At 43.2% G+C, this 20,651-nt stretch overlaps 1 protein-coding gene across 2 annotated transcripts in view; it reads right to left on the reverse strand.

The window, feature by feature from the left end:
* Positions 1 to 20,651, reverse strand: part of ZMAT4 (zinc finger matrin-type 4) — a 373,991-nt gene continuing 353,340 nt past the window's right edge. The window contains exon 7 of one of the 2 annotated variants that reach the window (XM_027962641.2): positions 1 to 1,919. In XM_027962641.2, coding sequence (XP_027818442.1) covers positions 1,904 to 1,919 — 16 coding nt within the window. In that variant the 3' untranslated portion in view covers positions 1 to 1,903. The other variant, XM_027962639.3, reaches the window with a different exon arrangement.

Raw genomic sequence — 20,651 nt, forward strand, 5'->3', positions numbered from 1 at the left:
TCACCTCCAAGGTACACAGGAATGATCATTCCTTTTATTTGCATGGACAGAAATAAAGAAATTTGAAAACAAGCCACAAGACCTCTGGTACGGTGTTTACTTGGACTTGACAGATTACCAAAGAGCCATGGTATCTAGATAAGGAATTCTAAAATAATCTGATATCTATAAAGGGTTTGGCACAGCCTCTCTGAAAAGCAAAAGAGATTTACATTCATTGGTGTGTCTATATTGTTATTGACAACAATAATTAAAAAAACACTGTGAACACAAACAGAAACAAATTTTTTTTTCTTTCTTTTTCTTTTTTTTTTTACTTAGTGCTTATTTTACAGCAGACTTGACAAAGAAAGCTTGATTTTACACATTCAAAGAAAAGTCATCCTGGGAAGTTTGTAGCTCTGTGGTGTGCTTTCCAAAACAGAAAAATAGATTCTTCCTATCAAAGCCTCCTTCCTTCCCACGGGACAGACCGTGGCTGGTGTGACTGGCGGGGCTGGCTCTCTCTGAAGTCACAGGAACTGACAAGCCTGCTCTCTCCTGAGTGGACCCTTCTCCAGAAAACAGGGCCAAATTGCAAACACCTCCGTAAAGACACTGTGCATCCCTAAGTCATTTCATTTATTGCTCGCCGAGTTGTAACCACCTTAGGTCTCTGTGGAAAAATCACAGACACCCAGAAAACCCTGACATGGGGAGACTAGGCCCTGTGGTCACAATGTACAAAGGGCGACCTCAGTCAGGGCTCTAAGAAGCATTCAGACTAGAGTGTAAATGCCCAGCTTTGCAGTGAGCCCGCAGGACTACAAATCCAGTTGCCATGGAGAAGATTTCAACCTAGAGATTTCAACCTCAGAGACATTCCCCTTCGGAGAGGAACGGTTTTCCAGTCTGCCATGTTGGCCAATGGCATTCTCTCCAGAGTGGCTGAATCTCAGCTCAGCAAAAGGACTTGAGTGACAAAGACAGAAACGGGTGACCTCAATGTCCAAGGCGGTTATTTGTGCAGAAATCCCCCATTTCTTTCCAAATCCTCCATGCCCTACGTGAACATCCGCAATTCAGGCCAACTTCATAAGAAAACATTCTTTTATTTCCCTCTCATTCTGGGGCTGATGGTTCTTTTCATGAATGCCTTTGGGAAAACGTTTCATTGAGGTCAACTGCTATTAAGACATTTTTGCCTAAGAGGATCATCATGCAGGCAAACTAATTCTTTTCCTAAGCTATTATTTTGGCAGCTTGCAAAAGAGGACTTGGCTTAACCTTGAGAAACTGTTCTTTGAATGATCAGGAAAAGAAAAAAAAGGAGGATTCCTCCTTGATTTACCCTCCTTATTCTTGATCGGATGGCAAAGCTGGCTCGTATTTTTGAAGGTGAAATGAGAATTTGTGTCCATTACGTATCTTCTACTAATATCGGTCAGGTTCTGTGCACGTTGCCACCAATTGTGTTCAACACGATGAAAAAATAAAGTTTATTTCTTGATAGACGTGGTTTGCATTTCCACCAGCAAGGAGTTAACAGAATAATTACATGGTGAAGAAATCTGAGAATAAATTGGAAACTGAGATTTTTTTTCCCCACTGTCTTTAAGTTTGAATGATGCTCCTGCTGTTTGCTATAGGATTATGATGTAGAACATGTGCTAAATATATTATCAGGAAAGAATTTTTCCAAAATCCATCCACATATCATAGCTTACCACAAAATTAAAAACAAAAAAATAGAAAGAAAGGAAGCTCATTCATTCCCCAAAACTAAGATTAGTCCTATGTTCATCTGAATCCTCATGAGAAATGTTCATTGTTCGTGAACAAATCTTCCTCTGGTGGTTGGTAAGCATTTCTCCAAGGCAGAAAATCCTGACTTTTTTTTCTCATCTCTTGATTGATGTTCTTACTACTTATTCTTCAGGCTGTAAGACAGAAGGAAACACTGTTTTATCTTCTTTCATAATTACATATTTCAATCTTCTCCCCACCCACCCTCTCTCTCAAGCTCTTCCCAACCCCCACACCACTTTAGCCATCAAATTAAAGTAAGGATGAATTGATAGGATGAATTGTTTAAGTTTTCAATAAGCTGTGTATATCTTAATTCAATTACCAATGTCACTTCTGTGTATGCACTAGAAAAACTTTACTTCTACTTTGGCAAACCAGCCACCAAATTCATTCTGAAAGTTCTTACGAAAATGAAAATAATAAGTTGAATCTTATGTACGGTGTATTGCAAATACCCATCTGTAAGATCCAGGTTTCACTCATTGCAAAGCCCTCCTTTTGGGAGGAAAGAATAATTTTATAGCATTTAGATTTCAAAGAATTATAAGTCCTCTTCTCAGTTCATTTGGCATTTTCAGTTAAATAGGAAAACATTGCTTCTGGTTTTGCTCTCAAAAAGTATTGATTGAAAGCAAATAGATAACCAATTTTTAAACAGGTTTTTAGTCTTTGTTCTTTGTGGTAAAAAGATGTCTCCATATATTACATTCCTACCATGTGGCAAAATGTCCACATTGATTATTATTATTAGCTGCATTGGTGGGGGCAGCATGTGGAACTTGCGGAGCTAAGGGTGGAACCCACACTGCCTACAGTAGAAGCCCAGAGTCTTAACCCCTGGCCCATCAGGGAAGTCCCACACTACTTTTACGTTATAATGTAGTCCCCTCAACCACCTTTAACGTGAATGTCATTTCTCCCCATTTTAAAGGTGAGAGCAGTGAGGCTAAACTTGGCTAAGTCACCAGAACAGCCACCAGCTGTCAAGAGGGGGAGTCGAATCCTGGGAAAGATCAAAATCAAAGGTGGAAAGAGCTTGTTGACAAGACATGAAAGGGATTTTTCTCACACTAAGGAAGGTTTCTTCTGTCCGCAATCAGCCTGCCGAATTGTATCTTTTAACAATCTCCATTTACCCCAAGGCTATATTTTAGGAGCGAGGGTGACAATGTGCTAGAGTAGGTCAGAATCTTTGCATAGATTTTCCTGTTCAACATTGAGATCTAAATATCTTAGCAGAAATCTGATAAATGAAAACACACACACCACAAAGGAAAATTCTTTTACTCACCTAGAAGCACACAGCATATCTTGAAATTTTATTTTCCAAAAACAGTGCTGTCATAGAATATTCTTAGGATCTGAATAAGAATTAAATGCTGTTGGGATAATGCAGACCAAATGAAAATGGAAACTACTTGCATTTGTGGGGGGAGGGGCGGTAAAAATAGCTTTGAAATTTTGCCTTGGAATGACCCTGGTAACCACAGATGCTTTTTAATAGTTGTTCTAAAAAGAAAGAGACTGTTTTAGAACCTCACATTCAGCGTCTGCTACCATCCGGTCATGACCTAAGGAAATTCTACAGTCCCTGTCATCTTCCTGAATTAATGTGACAGAGAGGTTGGAAGTTCTCACTAAGCAAACAAGTATAATCGCATTTTTTAAAACTGCAAAGATGAACACTTTTCAAATGAAAATGAGTTTGAAGTGCAGTATGTCCACATAATAGTAGGAAGACCAAATATATTCCTAGCTGAGCAGACTTCAATCATGATTACATCGTTTAGGAGAAATCACAAGAGAGGTTTTGGTTTTTCTTTTTTTTTTAAAAAAACTTATAGTAAAAGTGTCATACTAAGAACATAATCCCATAATGAGGAAAAATGGTACACTCTTCTTTTTTATAGGCAGAATAATTATTCAGATCCTTCCTAGAAACATAGAAGTAATGACAAATTAAAATGCCTTTCAATTCCATACAGCTTTTATAATTATTCAGCCGTTACTGTTATTATTGCTGGAAAGCCTCCTTAATAGTTTAGTCAGCATCCCATCTGATACAAAAGAACATGGAAAATTTTACTGCTATTAATAAATATGCAGCCATCCAATCCAAGGAGAAAATTCTTTCTCATCTGAGAGATAAGCTGCATAATTCATGTATTTTCAGAAATTTCCTTAAATAGAAAATTGAAGAAAGGCATAGGGGAAAAAAAGAATTCAGTACATAGCTTCCATTTGTGGGCAGGGATGGTCTTTATTTTCAGCCTTCAATGTGATTCTGTTTGAAGAGACAATTTCTGTTGCATTGTATTCATACCAATCAAAGAGAACTCACTTTATTTTTGACTTGTATCATCGTAAAAATGGTGACAATGTGATCTTTTCTTTCATTATCTAAAAAATAAGACCCTGTAATTAAAGGTTACTGGGACTTTTCTTGAGATTTTAGAATGCAATCAGAAAAGCTTAGAACAACTTGCGATGGGTATCTCTGATTTTCAAGAGAAGTTTCCACATCAGTACACAGGGCGGCTTCCATGATCCCCAGTCCTGTTGGAGTTCCTGCCCCCAAAGGGATGTGTACATGCATGCTTAGTCACTCGAGCGCAACTCTTTGCGACCCCATGGACTGTAGCCCACCAGGCTCCTCTGTCCGTAGGATGCTCTGGGCCAGAATACTGGAGTGGGTTGCCATTCCCTTCTCCAAGGGATCTTCCCCACCCAAGGATCAAAATCAAGTCTCCTATACTGCAGGTGGTTTCTTTGCTGTCTGAGACACCAGGGAAGCCCTAAAAAGACATGGGATGGCCTTAAAAACAGGTCTTGGATTTCAAAGTCCCAGCCAGAGAAGAGTCGCATGTGCAGGACCAGTTGGTAAAAAGCTTTTCTTTCCACTAATCACACCGTTCACCCATCTGACCTGACAGGTCTGGAGAGTAAAGATGCTCTGAATGGGCTGTGAGACAGAAGTGTAATGCTGTCTGATAAAGACTTAATCCCTGAAAAGGAGTCTTAAATGCTGAAATTAAACTGTTCTCACCATTGAAAATGATCAGAAATGTACACAGTTTTCTTAGGTATTATCAAGGTGAGAGAGAGAAGTAGAGAAAGCATTCAGACCAAGTGCCTTTAAAGCAGTGAGTAAGGGAAAATGAAATGAATCATTACCCCCAGGCTGAATTTACACTGTTTGATAAACCAATCAAAAAGCAAAACAGAACATCCTCAGTTCTGATTAAGCCCAGTTTCTGACAGCCAAGCAGCAGTTTGCAGTGACATGAACCATGAAGCTCTAAGCCGTGTCTTATCTGAAATGATACGCCCAGGATCCATCAGATGAGGAGTTACGTTCCAAAATCTTTCACAGACACGTTTCCGGACAGTCGCTGACTTTGAACTTATTCAGCCCACTGCCTGTGCCTAAAAGGACTTCCAAGGGCTTGCTCTCTTTGCCCAAGGTGTTAAGACACCGACAACAATAAACCAGATTGAATCATATTTCCTTAATCGAACATCAGCAATCTCTAGTCTTGCTTTCCCTACATTTTCTAACTTGAATCCAGAGCAGAAATTCAAGAGTTTTTCCTGACCTGTTTCTTTCTCTCCCTCACCCCATAACCAATCAACTGTAAATCTGACTGGCTTCGTTTTGCTCTCCCAAGGGTTATTTGCTCTGCCCCTGCCCTATTTCTGGACCTTGACACTGTACCATCTTCTAGCTGGTAAGTTTTGCAACCACCCTGCTGTCTCCTCGCTCTGCAATCATACTAACCCTAGGTTCCCGTCACCTACCGGAAGAAAATACAATCACAAAAGCCCTCTGTGATGTGACCACCGCCTTCTCCTGCATCTCCATCTTTTTGTTGGTCACCTTCATGATCACGCCAAACCCTGACCATAGAGACCTGCTTGAGGTCTCCGAACCTGCCAGGCTCCCACGTGCTGCTACAGTGTCTTTCTTCCCCCCGGGAGCTCATCCATGCCACGTGCTCTCATCCCACTTAGTAGAAGCATATTTGCTCACGATATCCTTTCAGGAAATAATCCTGACAAGATGTAACAAAATAAAAGGATTTGGAATCTTCTGAGCTGCCTCTCAGGAGCAGAGAATAGGATCCCAAGAAAATGTCCAAGCTACAGAAAGTGATTGGTAAACTGCTTCACCTAAGGCAAGGGGTGCAGTGTGCTTTGCTTCTGCGAGGGGTGAATGGAGAGAATAATAGGGGTGGGGGAAAAGGGGGAGGAGAGAAAGAAGATAAGGGGGAGGGGGGAAGGAGATGAGGCAGAGAGTGGACGAGGAAGACAGCATTGTTCCATGCATGATGCTGTCTCCATGATCCTCAAAACTTGTCTAAACACAGAAAATATTTGCAAAGTATTATTATTAGTGGAAGTCTATGTAGTCTGATTGATACAGGGGCACTCAAAATTATAAGGGGAGAAAGATACAGAAAGACCACAAGACACTGGAAGTTAAAAGAACAGATAGGGTTTTGTATCCTAACAGGTTGCATGAACTTTGTTGGGTGTCCTGAGCCAACCCACGCTGACTGAGAGTGGATGAGGTTCAGCTGGGCTATGCAAGGGGAACTTCTCCAAAGCTTCTTAGAAAAGTAAATCTCATATATTTTATAATCCATTAAATATAGAAATAACTTACAAAGATCCAGACTAATTCAGAGAAAATGCAGATAGTCTGAACATTCAAGGAACTGCGACTATTCTGAAGTAAACAGTATTTAAAATGAATGCAGCTCTTCCACTTCCTAATATACTTAGAGTAACAAAATTGAAAAGACTGATCTGTAATTAAGTTACCAAAACACCTAAGAAAACAAGCCTCCTCTGCTTATACAGAATTTGCATTGTTTATATGCAAATGAAGGCTCCTGATGTGTTTGAGAACAATTTATCCCCTTAAGAAGGCAAATATTCTCTTTATAATCTTGTTTACTTTATTCATTTGCTTTGCAAAACATTTTTCATCAAGATCACAAGATGTTAGTGGCAGAAGAGACCCCAGGGAAGTCCAAAGTCCTCATAGTACGGATAAGAAGCTCCATGGACCCTGAAGCACCCCCATATACCCTCAGCATTCCTGAGGTCTGCTACCCTTGCAACCCCATTCCTCTGATGCTGGCGGTCCAGCTATAGCTGAGGCAGATGCTAACAGGGCAAGGATCCTGCAAAGCTTTAGGTTCAGGGCATCACCAGGACCCATCCACCTCCTACTTTGAAGCAAGAGAGTCCAGTACCATTTCCGGATACACTGTAGGCTTTGTAAATCTCTGTTTCTAAGCCCCAGCTCCTACTTTAGCTCCCTCAGGAGATCTTTGCTGACTCCCTCTTACCCCAGTCCCATCCTGATTAGCTGCCCATCCTAAACATGTTCCTCTTTTTTCTTCTAATTAAGGTTGCAGATGGATCAAGTAGTTAACCAGCTGATTTATTTATTTGGCTGTGTTGAGTCTTAGTTGCAGCAAGCGGGATCTGCATTGCATCAAAGGGGATCTTTCGTGGCTCCACACAGACTCTCTAGTTGTGGAGCCCAGGTTTCAGTGGTTGCAGTGTGTGGGCTTTTGCTATGCAGCACATGGGATCTTATTTCCCCAACCGGGGATCGAACCCATGTCCTTTGTATTGCAAGGCAGATTCCTAACCACTAGACCACCAGGGAAGTCCCTCCACTACTGTTTTCTTAACTACATCCTATGGCCAACTTTCATACACTTTCTGCCCACCCTGCAAAGAAGCCCAGGACTCTGTTTCTATATTTTCAGTGCTTGGGATAAGGCCTGACACAGGCCTTATTGATGCATCAGCTTCTCCAAATAAACCCGGGAGGAAAAACTGGAGAGAGAATCAATTGTCTTCTAGGGAAGGAGCCTCACTTTCAGATTCTCACATGCTTCTTTTCCTGACCCATCTTGGCCAAGTTCGCTTCCATGCTGCATTTTTAGATAAGAAACACAATTAAGAATTCAAAGCATATCTCTATTCTTATCTTCTTCTACTCCTCTTCTTACAGATGCAAGGGACTTCTGATTTAAAGTTAGGAAACTTCGTTTTTAAACTTCAACACCAATTGCTACTACTTGGATATTCATGGACCACATTTTTAATTTTATTTAGTCTCAATGCATGCATCTGCCAAAAAAATCACTAATAGATAAGAAAAATGAGGTAACATGTATAATTGTGTCCAGTAACCACTAAAATGTAGAAATTCAAAGGTCCTTATCCTTGATCTTAGTCAGCCGAAAGAGACACTTTTGATGTAGCTGCTATATAATACAAAATATAGCAGATTTTTTGTCCCAGATTCTTGTGTGGAGGTCCTGAGCCCTTAGAATTTCCCAACTGATAGGAGTAAATTTGTTATTCATGACAGGCTCTGATAGTGTTGGAGAAGGGAACAGCTTGGGTAGCTCCAGTATTCTGGCCTGGAGAATTCCATGGCCTGGAGAATTCCATGGGGTCACAAACAGCCAGACACAACTGAGCAACTTTCACTTTCTGACAGTGTATGCTAACAAGGTGATGCCTGGTAAATCCCAGGATAATTCCAGGGTGGGGGCTGGCCATGCCAGATAGACCAGCCAGGAGATTAGAGAGTTGGGGCTTTCAGCCAAATGTTATTACTCTGACCCCAGAGGAAGGGAGGGTGGCTGGAGACTGAGGTCAGTGATGTGGCAGATGACTCAGTCCATTATACTGAAAAAAAGTGAAGCCCCGATAAAAACTCTGGACACTGAAGCTTAGTTAAGCTTCCTTGGTGAATACATCAGAGTGCCAGGACGGTGGGTGGTGCCCCTTGATTCCACAACGAGAGGGTGCAAGAGCTCTGCACCCAGGAGCACACAGACTTCACCCGGTGCATCTGGTCTGGTCCTGATTTCTATGCTTTACAAAGGTCCCCAAACTTGTTGGCACTAGGGACTGGTTTAATGGAAGACAATTTTCCCATGGACCAGGGGAGAGGGGGATGGTTTCAGGATAATTCAAGGGCATTACATTTATCGTGCACTTTACTTCTAGTATTATTACATCAGCTCCACTTCAGATGATCAGGCATTAGATCTTGGAGGCTGGGGACCCCTGCTTTATAATTAAACTGTAATCATAAGTCTGATCTTGTGGAGAAGGAAATGGCAGCCCACTCCAGTATTCTTGCCTGGAGAATCCCAGGGATGGAGGAGCCTGGTGGGCTGCCGTCTACGGGGTTGCACGGAGTTGGACACGACTGAAGCAACTTAGCAGCAGCAGCAGCAGCAGTGTTTTCTTGAGATCTGCAGTTCCCGTGAGTGAACTGTCTAACCTGAGGGAGTGGTAGGGGCCCCGGAAGTTGTAGACATGGTCAGAAGTGCAGAAAGCAAGGAGATCCCCAATCTTGCAGTTGGGGTCTGCAGGGAGGGTGGTCTGATGGAAGATTACATCCTCACCTCCTGAAGGCTTTGCAGACTCCAGGCAGCCAGTGCCAGAAGCATACTGCAGTGCTGCGGCAGCAAACCGATCCGGCTCTGCTTCTGGTTTAGTGGGCAGAGCCCAGCCCTGTCTCCGTGTGGGCCAGGCCCCAGGCAGGGACAGGGGGCGGGCTGGGAGCTTCTCTGCGGTGGTGCACAAAGTCAAGGCAGCTCTGTGGTTATGAGAGAGAGAGAGCTCTGCCATCACGTGCTGGAGACCTCACACCCCAGGCCTGACGCTCATGACACCCACGGCCTTTGCCTCTATTTCCTGATCCTTAAGGTGGGAACAACATAATATTCATAACAGCATAGCGCTTGTGGGGCTGCTTCAAGATTAAATGAGATGGGAATTCCCTGGTGGTTCAGTGGTTAAGACGCTACATCTCCAATGCAGGGGACATAGGTTCGATCCCTGGCTGGGGAACTAAGATTCCTGCATGCTGTGTGGTGTAGCCTAAAAATGAAAAAAATGTGCCATTTTTAAAATCTATTAATAAAAAAGACAAAATCAGTTAACACGTGGAAGTATCATGTACCTTGTGCACACGGAGCAATAAGTAAATGTCCTCTCTTGTGATCACTAAGCTCTCACTGTTGGTATTAGTATTACTTACTCTGTTACATGAGCGCCGCTTTAAGCTAAATCAATAACTGTACCTTACATAACAGACAGGAACAGAGACAGGGTGTTGAAGAGAAATATGCTCTCTACAATAGAAGCCAAGGGCGGCTCTTCCGTGTGTTTCTAGAGTAGTGAACGGTCATGGGAAACCATGAAGTATGACATAAAGACGCTGGGGGTAGGAGGAACGCTAATATTTCATGAGTTCTCAACATCCTCTCCTGCAACAACAACAACAGCAAAAAGCTTAACGATCTAGACTAGGCTGCCCATCATGGTACCCAGTATAAGCATGCAGTATTCAAATGCAAAATAATTAAAATTGAGTAAAACTTAAGGTTCATTTCCTCAGTGGGTCCAAGAGAGAGGGGCTATATATGCACCTACAGCGGATTCATTTTGTTGTACAGCAGAAACTAACACAACATTGTAAAGAAACTATACCCCAATAAAATAAATCAACAAACAAAAAGCTCCCCCGCCCACAAAAAAAAATAAAACGTTGAGAAGCAAGGCCTTATGAGGCACGTTGCTGAGCGGATAACCAGGAAGGATGGTGGGATGGTATGCAGCCAGCATGCAGGAGGGGAGCTGCCAGGATGAAGAAGGAGAGAAGGATGCTGATGGAGGCAACATGGGGTCACAGAGGACTCTGGTACCCAAGCCTGCCTGCTGAAATAGCATAACAATGCAATTTTTATAAGAAGTTACTTGGCAATTCTTATATTCTTATCAAAACACCAAACCATGGCATTGTGAAACTAGTGACCTCCGAAAGGACATTAAATTAAGATCTGGGCCTGGATTTAGCACTCAGTATCTACACTGCAAATATAGTGCCCTTTCCCCAAGCTTCAGCTTTCTCAGCGACTCAATCAAGAGATGGACAGACTGGTTCTCTAGGCCCTTTCACCCCCGTCATGCTGGAATCCTGCGGCTGGGCCAAGGTCACTGCAGTGAAGATAAGTGCAGCCCTGTAAGTCACCCAGTTCCGAGTTCAGCAGTTTTCTGTCAGCCCCATCTTAATGATCACAAACTCCAAAATGACAAACCCACAGATAGAGAGGCTTCTATACTTTTTCCTTTCCTTTTCAATTTATTTTCCCTTCACACTCAGAGTTTATTTTGCTAATCAGCATCAGCTACAGAGACAGCCAAATCTTTCAGCAGATACCCAAATTCACTACTGAAATTGTCAGGACATTTCCAATGGAGCCAAACTCTAGCTTAGAAATGCGCAGACAGGCTGAAGAAGAGGACCAATTCTTAGCCAGCATGTGCTCGTGGAGAGCCTCTGGGGGACACTGGTAGCACCCCTCCAGGGCACTCAGGTCTGGACCAAAACAAAGCAAAACACACACTGATAGGGAAACTCAATGAGGTGGAGAGAAATCAGCCCAAATTAGGGGCCATCCCAGTGAAATTACTCACCCTGATCCCTCACTCTAAATGACTCTAGAAAGAAGATCTAAACAGACATTTCTCCAAAGAAGACATACAGACGACTAGAAAGCACATGAAGCTCAGCATCAATAATTGTCAGAGAAATGCAAATCAAACCACAATGAAGTGCGATCTCACACTGGCCAGCATGGCGATCATCAAGCAATCTATAAACAATAAACGCTGGAAGGATGCAGTGAGAAGGGAACCCACCTACACTGCGCATGGGAATGTAAACCGGCAGGGCTGCTAGGAAGAACAGTATGGAGCTTTCATTAAAACACTAAAAACAGAGCTGTCATATGATCTGGCAATCCCACTTCTGGACATGTGTTGGAGTAGATATATACACCCCAAAGTTCATAGAAATACTATTTACAATAGTCAGGAACTGCAAACAATCCGAATGTCCATCAACAGGTGAGTGGAGAGTGAAGATGTGGTCCATGCGTACAATGGAATATTATTCAGAGAGAGAACAAAATAATGGCATTTGGGACAAGATAGATGGATCTAGAAATTGTCATACCAAGAAAGACAAATATCATATGACATCACTTACATGTGGAATCTAAATAAACAAGGCACAATTGAACTCATCTACAAAACAGAAATACAGCTACAGATGCAGAAAACAAACTTGTTGTTACAGGTGGTAAAGGCGAAGCAGGGATAAATTGAAATATTGGCATTGACATAGACACAGGACTATGTCAACAAATCTGGAAAACTCAGCAGTGGCCACAGGACTGCAAAAGGTCAGCTTTCATTCCTATCTCAAAAAAGGGCAATGTCAAAGAATGTTCAAACTGCTGCACAGCTGCACTCATTTCACATGCTAGCAAGGTTCTGCTCAAAATCCTTCAAGCTAGGCTTTAGTAGTACATGAACTGAGAACTTCCAGATGTACCAGCTGGGTTTAGAAAAGGCAGAGAAGCAAGTGATCAGATTGTCAACATTTGTTGGATCATGGAGAAAGCAAGGGAGTTTCAGAAAAACATCTACTTCTGCTTCATTGACTACTCAAAAGCCTTTAATGTGTGGATCACAACAAACGGTGGAAAATTCTTAAAGAGCTAAGAGTTCCAGACCACCTTGCTGCTGCTGCTGCTGCTTCTGCTAAGTCGCTTCAGTCACGTCCAACTCGACTCTGTGCGACCCCATAGACAGCAGCCCACCAGGCGCCCCCGTCCCTGGGATTCTCCTTACCTGTCTCCTAAGAAAGTGCTGTACATTGGTCAAGAAGCAATAGTTAGAAGTGGACATGGAATAACTGACTGGTTCAAAATTCGGAAAAGAGGAAGACAAGGCTGTGTATTGTCACCCTGCTTTTTTAACTTCTGTGCAGAGTACATCATGCAATATGCTGGGCTGGATGAATCACAAGCTGGAATCAACATTGTTGGGAGAAATATCAACAAACTCAGATATGTAGGTATACTACTCTAATGGCAGAAAGTAAAGAAGAACTAAAGAGCCTCTTGAGGAGGGTGAAAGAAGAGGGTCAAAAACCTGGCTTGAAACTCAACCTTAAAAAAAGAAAAAAAACTAAGATCATGGTATCCAGTCTCCTTACTTCATGGCAAATAGAAGTGGGAAAGTATAAGCAGTGACACATGTTACTTTCTGGGACCCCCAAATCACTGCAGATGATGACTGTAGCCATGATATTAAACCACACTTGTTTCTTGAAAGGAAAGCTATGAAAAACCTAGGCAGTGTATTAAAAAGCAGAGTCATAACTTTGCAAACAAAGGTGCATATAGTCAAAGCTATGCTTTTTCCAGTAGTCATGCACAGATGTGAGAGTTGGCCATAAAGAAGGCTGAGCGCTGAAAAACTGATGCCTCTGAATCGCGGTGCTGGAAAAGACTCTTGAGAACCCCTTGGACTACAAGGAAATCAAACCAGTCAATCCTAAGGGAAATCGACCCTGAATATTCCTTGGAAGGACTGATGCTGAAGCTGAAGCTCCAATACTTTGGCCACTTGATGGAAGGAGCTGACTTATTGGAAAAGACTCTGATGCTAGGAAAGATTGAAGGCCAAAGAAGGGGGTGGCAGAGGATGAGATGGCTAGAGCGCATCACTGACTCAGTGGATATGAATTTGAGCAAATTATCAGGAGATAGTGGAGGACAGGGCCTGGCATGCTGCAGTTCATGGGTTTGCAAAGAGTTGGACAGGACTTAGAGACTGGACAACAACAATAATATGTAAAATATGTAACTAATAAGGAGCTACTGTGTAGCACAGGGAACTGTACTCAACACTCTGTAAGGGCCTATATGGGAACAGAACACAAAAAAGAGTCGATAAATGTACGAACTGATTCACTTTGCTGTACACCTGAAACTAACACAACATTGCAAATCAACTACGCTCCAAGAATTTTTGTTTAATCGTATAACTGATTAAAAAATGACTTGACCTCTCTGAGCCCCAGTTCGCAAACCCTAAAACTGGGGAAAAGACATCTGCTGCATAGGACATTTGTGAGGAATAAGTAGGTTAATGAAAACCCTTTTAAATGATAAAGTGAGTGGGAAAAGCTATTTAAATGTAAATCCTTAGAATTATAGCTTTAGAGTAATGTAACTTGACTGCTTCTTAAAGACTGTTTTATACATTTTAACTGATATAGTGTTATGGGAATACCATATTAGCCAACTACACCGTCATCAGTTGTTTGTTTATATGCTGAATCTCTATCACTAAGGATTTGCAGGTGCCCAAGAACTTGAATCTAGCAGACTTGAGTTATTGGAAACAAGATGTCTGTTAGACTGGGGATGCTGAGAACCTTGGCCTGAGTAGCCAGGGGCTGCAAAGGGCAAAGAAAGCAAGAGGGAGGGGGAAGGAAAGAGCAGGGGGTGTGGGGGGATTTCACAATTATGCATGGGAGGGATGCTAAAATATAGTTTCTCCCTCATAAGGTGGTCTTGACCAGCACTAATGAACTTGGTGACTGAGCAGAGGAGATTCTTAAGCTATGCTGAAGGTGCCACCTGGCTTCATCTTGCTGCTTATGGGAAACGCTAAGAGTGAGAAACTGAAGGAAGAACTGTTAAACGAAAAGAAACCCAGACTAGATGGCTTTGAAAATTCTCAGCGTCTCTGGACAGAAAAAGATGCTAAAATTCAGAAATGATTTCTAAGCACTGTCAGAAAAATGTGGTCAAGGGACAGAGCTGAAGGAGACCTGCATGACACTGGGTTGAGACTCCAAAAGGATCAAAGAATGAGCTGTTACTGGGTCCAGCCCAGCAGCCTTAAAAGAGACTGAAGGCGTGTCTTACAGATTGTCCCAGTGATTTTTTCAATAGGACCCAAAGCTAGAGAAAGACTTTTCTCGGAGAGATTTGTAGGTGTGACATTATTCTAGTACAATGAACCCCTATAGTTCAGTTCAGTCGCTCAGTCATATCTGACTCTTTGTGACCGCATGGACTGTAGCACGCCTGACTTCTCTGTCCATCACCAACTCGAGTCAGTGATGCCATCCAACCATCTCATTCTCTGTCATCCACCTTCAATCTTTCCCAGCATCAGGGTCTTTTCCAATGAGTCAGTTCTTCACATCAGGTGGCCAAAGTATTGGAGCTTTAGCTTCAGCATCAGTCCTTCCAATGAATATTCAGGGTTGATTTCCTTTAGGATTGACTAGTTTGATCTCCTTGTAATCCAAGGGACTTTCAAGAGTCTTCTCCAGCACCACAGTTCAAAAGCATCAGTTCTTCGGTGTTCAGCTTTATGGTCCAACTCTCACATCCATACATGACTACAAGAAAAACCATAGCTTTGACTATACGGACCTTTGTCAGTAAAGTAATGTCTCTGCTTTTTAATATGCTGTCTAGGTTGATCATAACTTTTCTTCCAAGGAGCAAGTATCTTTTAATTTCATGGCTACAGTCACCAACTGCAGTGATTTTGGAGCTTAAGAAAATAAAGTCTGATGCTGTTTCCATTGTTTCCCCATCTATGTGCCATGAAGTAATGGGACCAGATGCCTTGATCTTCATTTTTTGAATGTTAAGTTTTAAGCCAGCTTTTTCACTCTCTTCTTTCACTGTAATCAAGAGGCTCTTCAGTTCCTGAACCCCTATAAGATTTACAGAAGTTTCGGTATTTTTGAGAAAATGATATTAGCATAAATACTGTCATTTTGGATTAAAAGAAGTAGACACAGTACAAAATGAGAAAGGGCCATCAGAACCCAGAAATTCTACTGGTAAGAAGAGGGCCAAGAAAATTATTCAGGGGCAAGCATGCATTCCTGTGTGTGTGTGTGTGAGCTGCTCAGTCATGTCCAACTCTTTGTGAGTCCATGGACTGTAGCCCACCAGTCTCCTATGTCAGTGGAATGCTCAAGGCGAGAGTACTGGAGTGGTTCACAGTGCCCTTCTCCAAGGGCTCTTCCCTAATCAGGGATCGAACTTTGCCACCTGAACTACCCGGGAAGTTAGATTTCATGAAAAATGAGGATGACTCAGAGAACAGACCATCGAGAGCAGCTTCCAAAGGCCCCCACCTTCTGGTACCAAGACCATGTATGATGCCCCTACCTTGAGTGTGGGCATCTGGTGACTTGTTTCTAGCGAATAGGATGGGCATGCATGCGTGCTCAGCCGTGTTGGTTGTGTCCAAGTCTTTGCAACCCTATGGACTGTAGCCCATCAGGCTCCTCTGTCCATGGGATTCTCCAGGCAAGAATACTGGAGTGGGCTGCTATGCCCTCCTCCACGGGATCTTTCTGACCCAGGGATTGAACCTGCATCTCCTGTGTCCTCCTGCACTGCAGCCACCAGGGAAGCCCAGTATATACGACATGTACAGTATTACTGCAAGACTAGGCTATGAAAAGACTGTGGTTTCCGTTTCCCCTCACAAACTCTCTCATCCTATTGCTTTCTTATTCAGATGGTTGTGAGCGTCTCATGGCCAGAAATGTCTCTGGTCAGTACTTAGCGAGGAACAGAAATCTCTGTCTTGACAAGTCACAAGCAGTTAGACCCTGCCCACAACCACGTGGAAGTTGACGCATCACTAGGGAAGCCTTGACGGAAATCTTAGGAGAAAACTAGAAAACCCAGGTAAACCACACCTGGATTCTTATAAAGCGACAAGGTTAGGGGTGATTCATTAAGGAAAAACAGATAACTAATGGCCAGTGTTACGAACAGAACTGTGCCCCCCACCCACTCCCCTTACAATTTGTGTGTTGAAGTTCTAACCTCCAGGAGCTTAGAATGTGGCCTTATTTGCAAGTAGTCATTGCAGGAGTAATAAGTTAAGACAAGGTAATCTTAACCCTGCAGTAGGAAGGGCCTCAATTCCAGTGTGACCAGTATGCTTAGAAATGGGGGAAACTTGGACAAAGATATGGGGACAATGCCATGTGGAAACTGAAATTTTGCTCCTATAATCCAAGGAACAAGCCAAAGCTAGGAGAGAGTTCTGGAACAGACCTTTTCCTAGCACCTTCATAGGGTCCTTCCGACACCTTGATCTAGGACTTCTGGCCACCCGAACTTGGAGGCAATCAATCGCTGCTGTTGAAACGACTCATCTGTGGTACTTTATTATAGCAGTCCTAGCTAACTATTATTAATTGTGGCTTCCCTGGAGGCTCAGATGGTAAAAAAAATCTGCCTGCAATGCAGGAGACCCCGGTTTGATCCCTGGGTTGGGAAGATCCCCTGGAGAAGGGAATGGAAACCCACGCCAGTATTCTGGCCCAGAGAATCCCATGGACAGAGGAGCCTGGTGGGCTACAGTCCATAGGGTCGCTCACAACTTAGCAACGGAACAGCAAAACTAATACAGTCAGTAAGTGGGAGGAAAAATGTTATAGAAGATCAAGTCAGAAGAGAACAACCAAGGAATGATTTGCTCTGGTTCCAGTAATCCTCAGAAACACTGACACACCCTCACTAAATCTCAGCCAAACAAACAAAAAAGATCTATGTATCCCCATTCAAACGCCATCCCTCTGGGGTGCTTCTGATCACAGAAAGGAGTCACACGACCCAGGCAGAGTCACCCAGGGGGGCGTGGTCTTTGCACCATGCCATTCACACTCCCAGAAAAGGTAAGCAGGGTAGAGTAGCTGGAAATACTCAAGACACAGTAAAAAGAAAGATTCGGGTAAGGAGATCCTATGCATCTCACCCCCTACATAGATTCATTACTAAAAGAATAAAAATAAATAAGGAGAAAATGTGACTCCCTTTTGTGTAAATTAATTTACAGCACTGGCTGACCCATTTAAAGAGCCACAGGGTGAATCGCTTTAACAAGAGACGCACCGTCTTCTAACAGACCTCTTACATAAGCTCGGCCTCTGTGGTGAGGCCCACGCCTTCTCAGCCCAGAATGTGAGCCAGCGGACTCCCAGGGGGCCAGATCCATGCGTTGTCAAATCCTACACATATTCGCTTTCAATTAATAGACAAAAAGAAATTGATTATGGCAAATTCAGGGCTGGAAAACAGACTCTCTGATTAAAATTCATGCTGACTGCTCTCATCCAGGGCTGGCAAGTCCTGGTGGGGAAGAAAAGCCTTTTCTGTTGACTTTGTTAATACTTGAGAAGAAAGAGTGAAGAAATGAATCACATTCTAATGGTCTCCAGGGGCGAGCACCAGTTCCTGGGGCAGCATGATTACATGCTTCCAGCCCATGACCTTTACTCCTTGGTGACTGGCAGGTAAGGGAGCAGGGAGAGGAGCCCAGCGTGGCTCTCCAAGGCTCCCTGTGAGCTGCAAAGGCCGGGAAGCTCTGCTCGAACAGATGCGACAGAAATGTAGGCCATGTGGAGTCCATCAAGCTGCACCTAAATACAGCTCGATGATACTTCCAGCACATCCTCTGAACAGATTCCAACACACCCCACCACCAGGGGTGGGTCTGAGCAGACCACAGTGTTTTTAAAGCATCACACACACACACAGCAGACTAACAGGGAACAAATATGGAAATGCAATCATGATAAAGGGGTGACCTTTCTCAAGGTGCATCATTTGAAGTATTTTGATTAATTCCTCTTTCTGAATGGGAAAGCAGCTGATGTGAATAATCAGCAAACTCCAGTTAGACATCTGTGCCTGCAGTCAAAGTGGAACCCTTGGGTGGCTTGCACGTGGCACCGGTTTTCCCAGGGTCTGGGTCCAGCCATCCAGCCTGGGTGTCGGGAAGGTTTCCAGCAGTCTCCCGAGGCACCTGCGTTGAACTCCTGGAAGCACGCAGACCACTGCAGGCTGGCTGCTGAGCACCCTTCTCTCCTTTTTTGGCTTCTCTCAATCAGATCCCTGACCACCACGCAGTCTAGATAGCAGGAACCCCTGTACAGAAACCGCTCCCTGAATATAGGAAATTATGGAGCTGGCCATTCAGAGAGAAAGGAAACCACCCAGCACTGAAAAGGTCATTGACCATGGGCCAGACACTGATCTGGATTTGACTCTCAGCCTTGCCATTTTCCTAAATAGGTGACTTGGGGAAACTGTTCCCGCTTTCTCAGCCCTGTCCTATGAATATCCATTAATTACCATTAATAATTAATATTTAGCAGCTGATGAGTATGAATATGGATGGGGATTTTAATAGTCACCCTTTTAGAGCCAGGCATTGCTGCAGTGTGCTTGAGGAAATCAAAGTGGCAAAAATCTTTGCCTTTTATTTTGGTAAGGAGAGGCTGGCAGTGGATGAAAATAAGTAAATTATATGGTATCGTGGAGGCAATAGAGACCATGAAAAAGAAGAAAGCAAAGCAGGAATTGGAGTTGGGAATGTTAAGAGTAGCCAGGGGATTGGCCATTCCCACGTGTGGGGAAATTGCCATGCTTATCGGGCGGCAGGGATGGGCAAGGGCAACAGGCCTGAGACAGAGCTCTGTGGAGGTGTCTGGGGAATAAGGAGGCAGAGAGCAGGTCTGGAGCTGAGGGAAGGGGGTGAGAAGCAAGAGGGAGAACAAGAGAGCTGGAGGCAGGACAGTGAGGTGGGTGCAGGGCCTCTCAGACTTCCACGGTGAGAAAGATGGAAACCTATCCTTGTGCTCTGGACCTAGGAGTGACCTCATCCTTGAGGATTTAGTGAATTTAAAGAAGATGAAGACAGGAGGAGGAGAGGGACTATATGAATTTACATTCCCACCAACAGTGCAAGAGGGTTCCTTTTCTCCACACCCTCTCCAGCATTTACTGTTTGTAGATTTTGGGGTGATGGCTATTCTGACCAATGTGAGGTGATACCTCATTTTAGTTTTGATTTGCATTCCTCTAGTAATTAGTGATGAGGCACGTCTTTTCATGTGCCTCTTGGTCATCTGTATGTCTTCTTTGGGGAAATGATACAGCCACTGTGGAAAGCAGTATGGAGCTATGACCCAGTAATCCCACTCCTGGGCATAAAGCCGGAGAAAAGCATAGTTTCAAAAGCTATATGCACCATAATATTCATTGCAGCACTATTTACAATAGCCGGGACATGGAAGCAAGCTCAAAGTCCACCAACAGGGATGGATAAAGAAGCTGTGGTACATATATATATATGTGTTATATAGTGGGAATATAATTCAGCCATAAAAAGAAAACTGTGCCATTTGCAGAGACATGGATGGACATAGAAACTGCCATACTGAGTGAAATAAGTCAGAAAAACAAAAATGCATATTAACACATATATATGTAATCTAGAAAAATGGTACAGAGGAACCTATTTGCAAAGCAGAAATAGAGACACAGATATAGAGAACAAATGTATGGACACCAAGGGAGGAAGGAGGGGTGGGACGAATTGGGAGATTGGGGTTGACATAAATACACTTCTATGTATAAAATCACTGCAGATGGTGACTGCAGCCATGAAATTAAAAGATACTTGCTCCCTGGAAGGAAAGCTGCGGCAAATCTAGACAGCATATTAAAAAGCAGAGATATTACTTTACCAACAGAGGTCCATATGGTCAAAACTATGGTTTTTCCAGTAGTCATGTATGGATGTGAGAGTTGGACCATAAAGAAAGCTGAGTGCTGAAGAACTGATGCTTTTGAACTGTGGTGCTGGAAAAGACTCTTGGGAGTCCCTTGACTGCAAGCTAATCAAACCAGTCCATCCTATAGGAAATCAGTCCTGAATATTCATTGGAAGGACTGATGCTGAGGATGAAGCTCCAGTACTTTGGCCACCTGATGCGAAGAACTGACTCACTGGAAAAGATCCTGATACCGTGAAAAATTGAAACAGGAGGAGAAGGGGATGACAGAGGATGAGATGGCTGAATGGCATCACCAACTTGATGGACATGAGTTTGAGCGAACTCC

Source organism: Ovis aries, chromosome 26 (genome assembly GCF_016772045.2).
Source record: "Ovis aries strain OAR_USU_Benz2616 breed Rambouillet chromosome 26, ARS-UI_Ramb_v3.0, whole genome shotgun sequence".
Classification (NCBI taxonomy): Eukaryota; Metazoa; Chordata; class Mammalia; order Artiodactyla; family Bovidae; genus Ovis; species Ovis aries.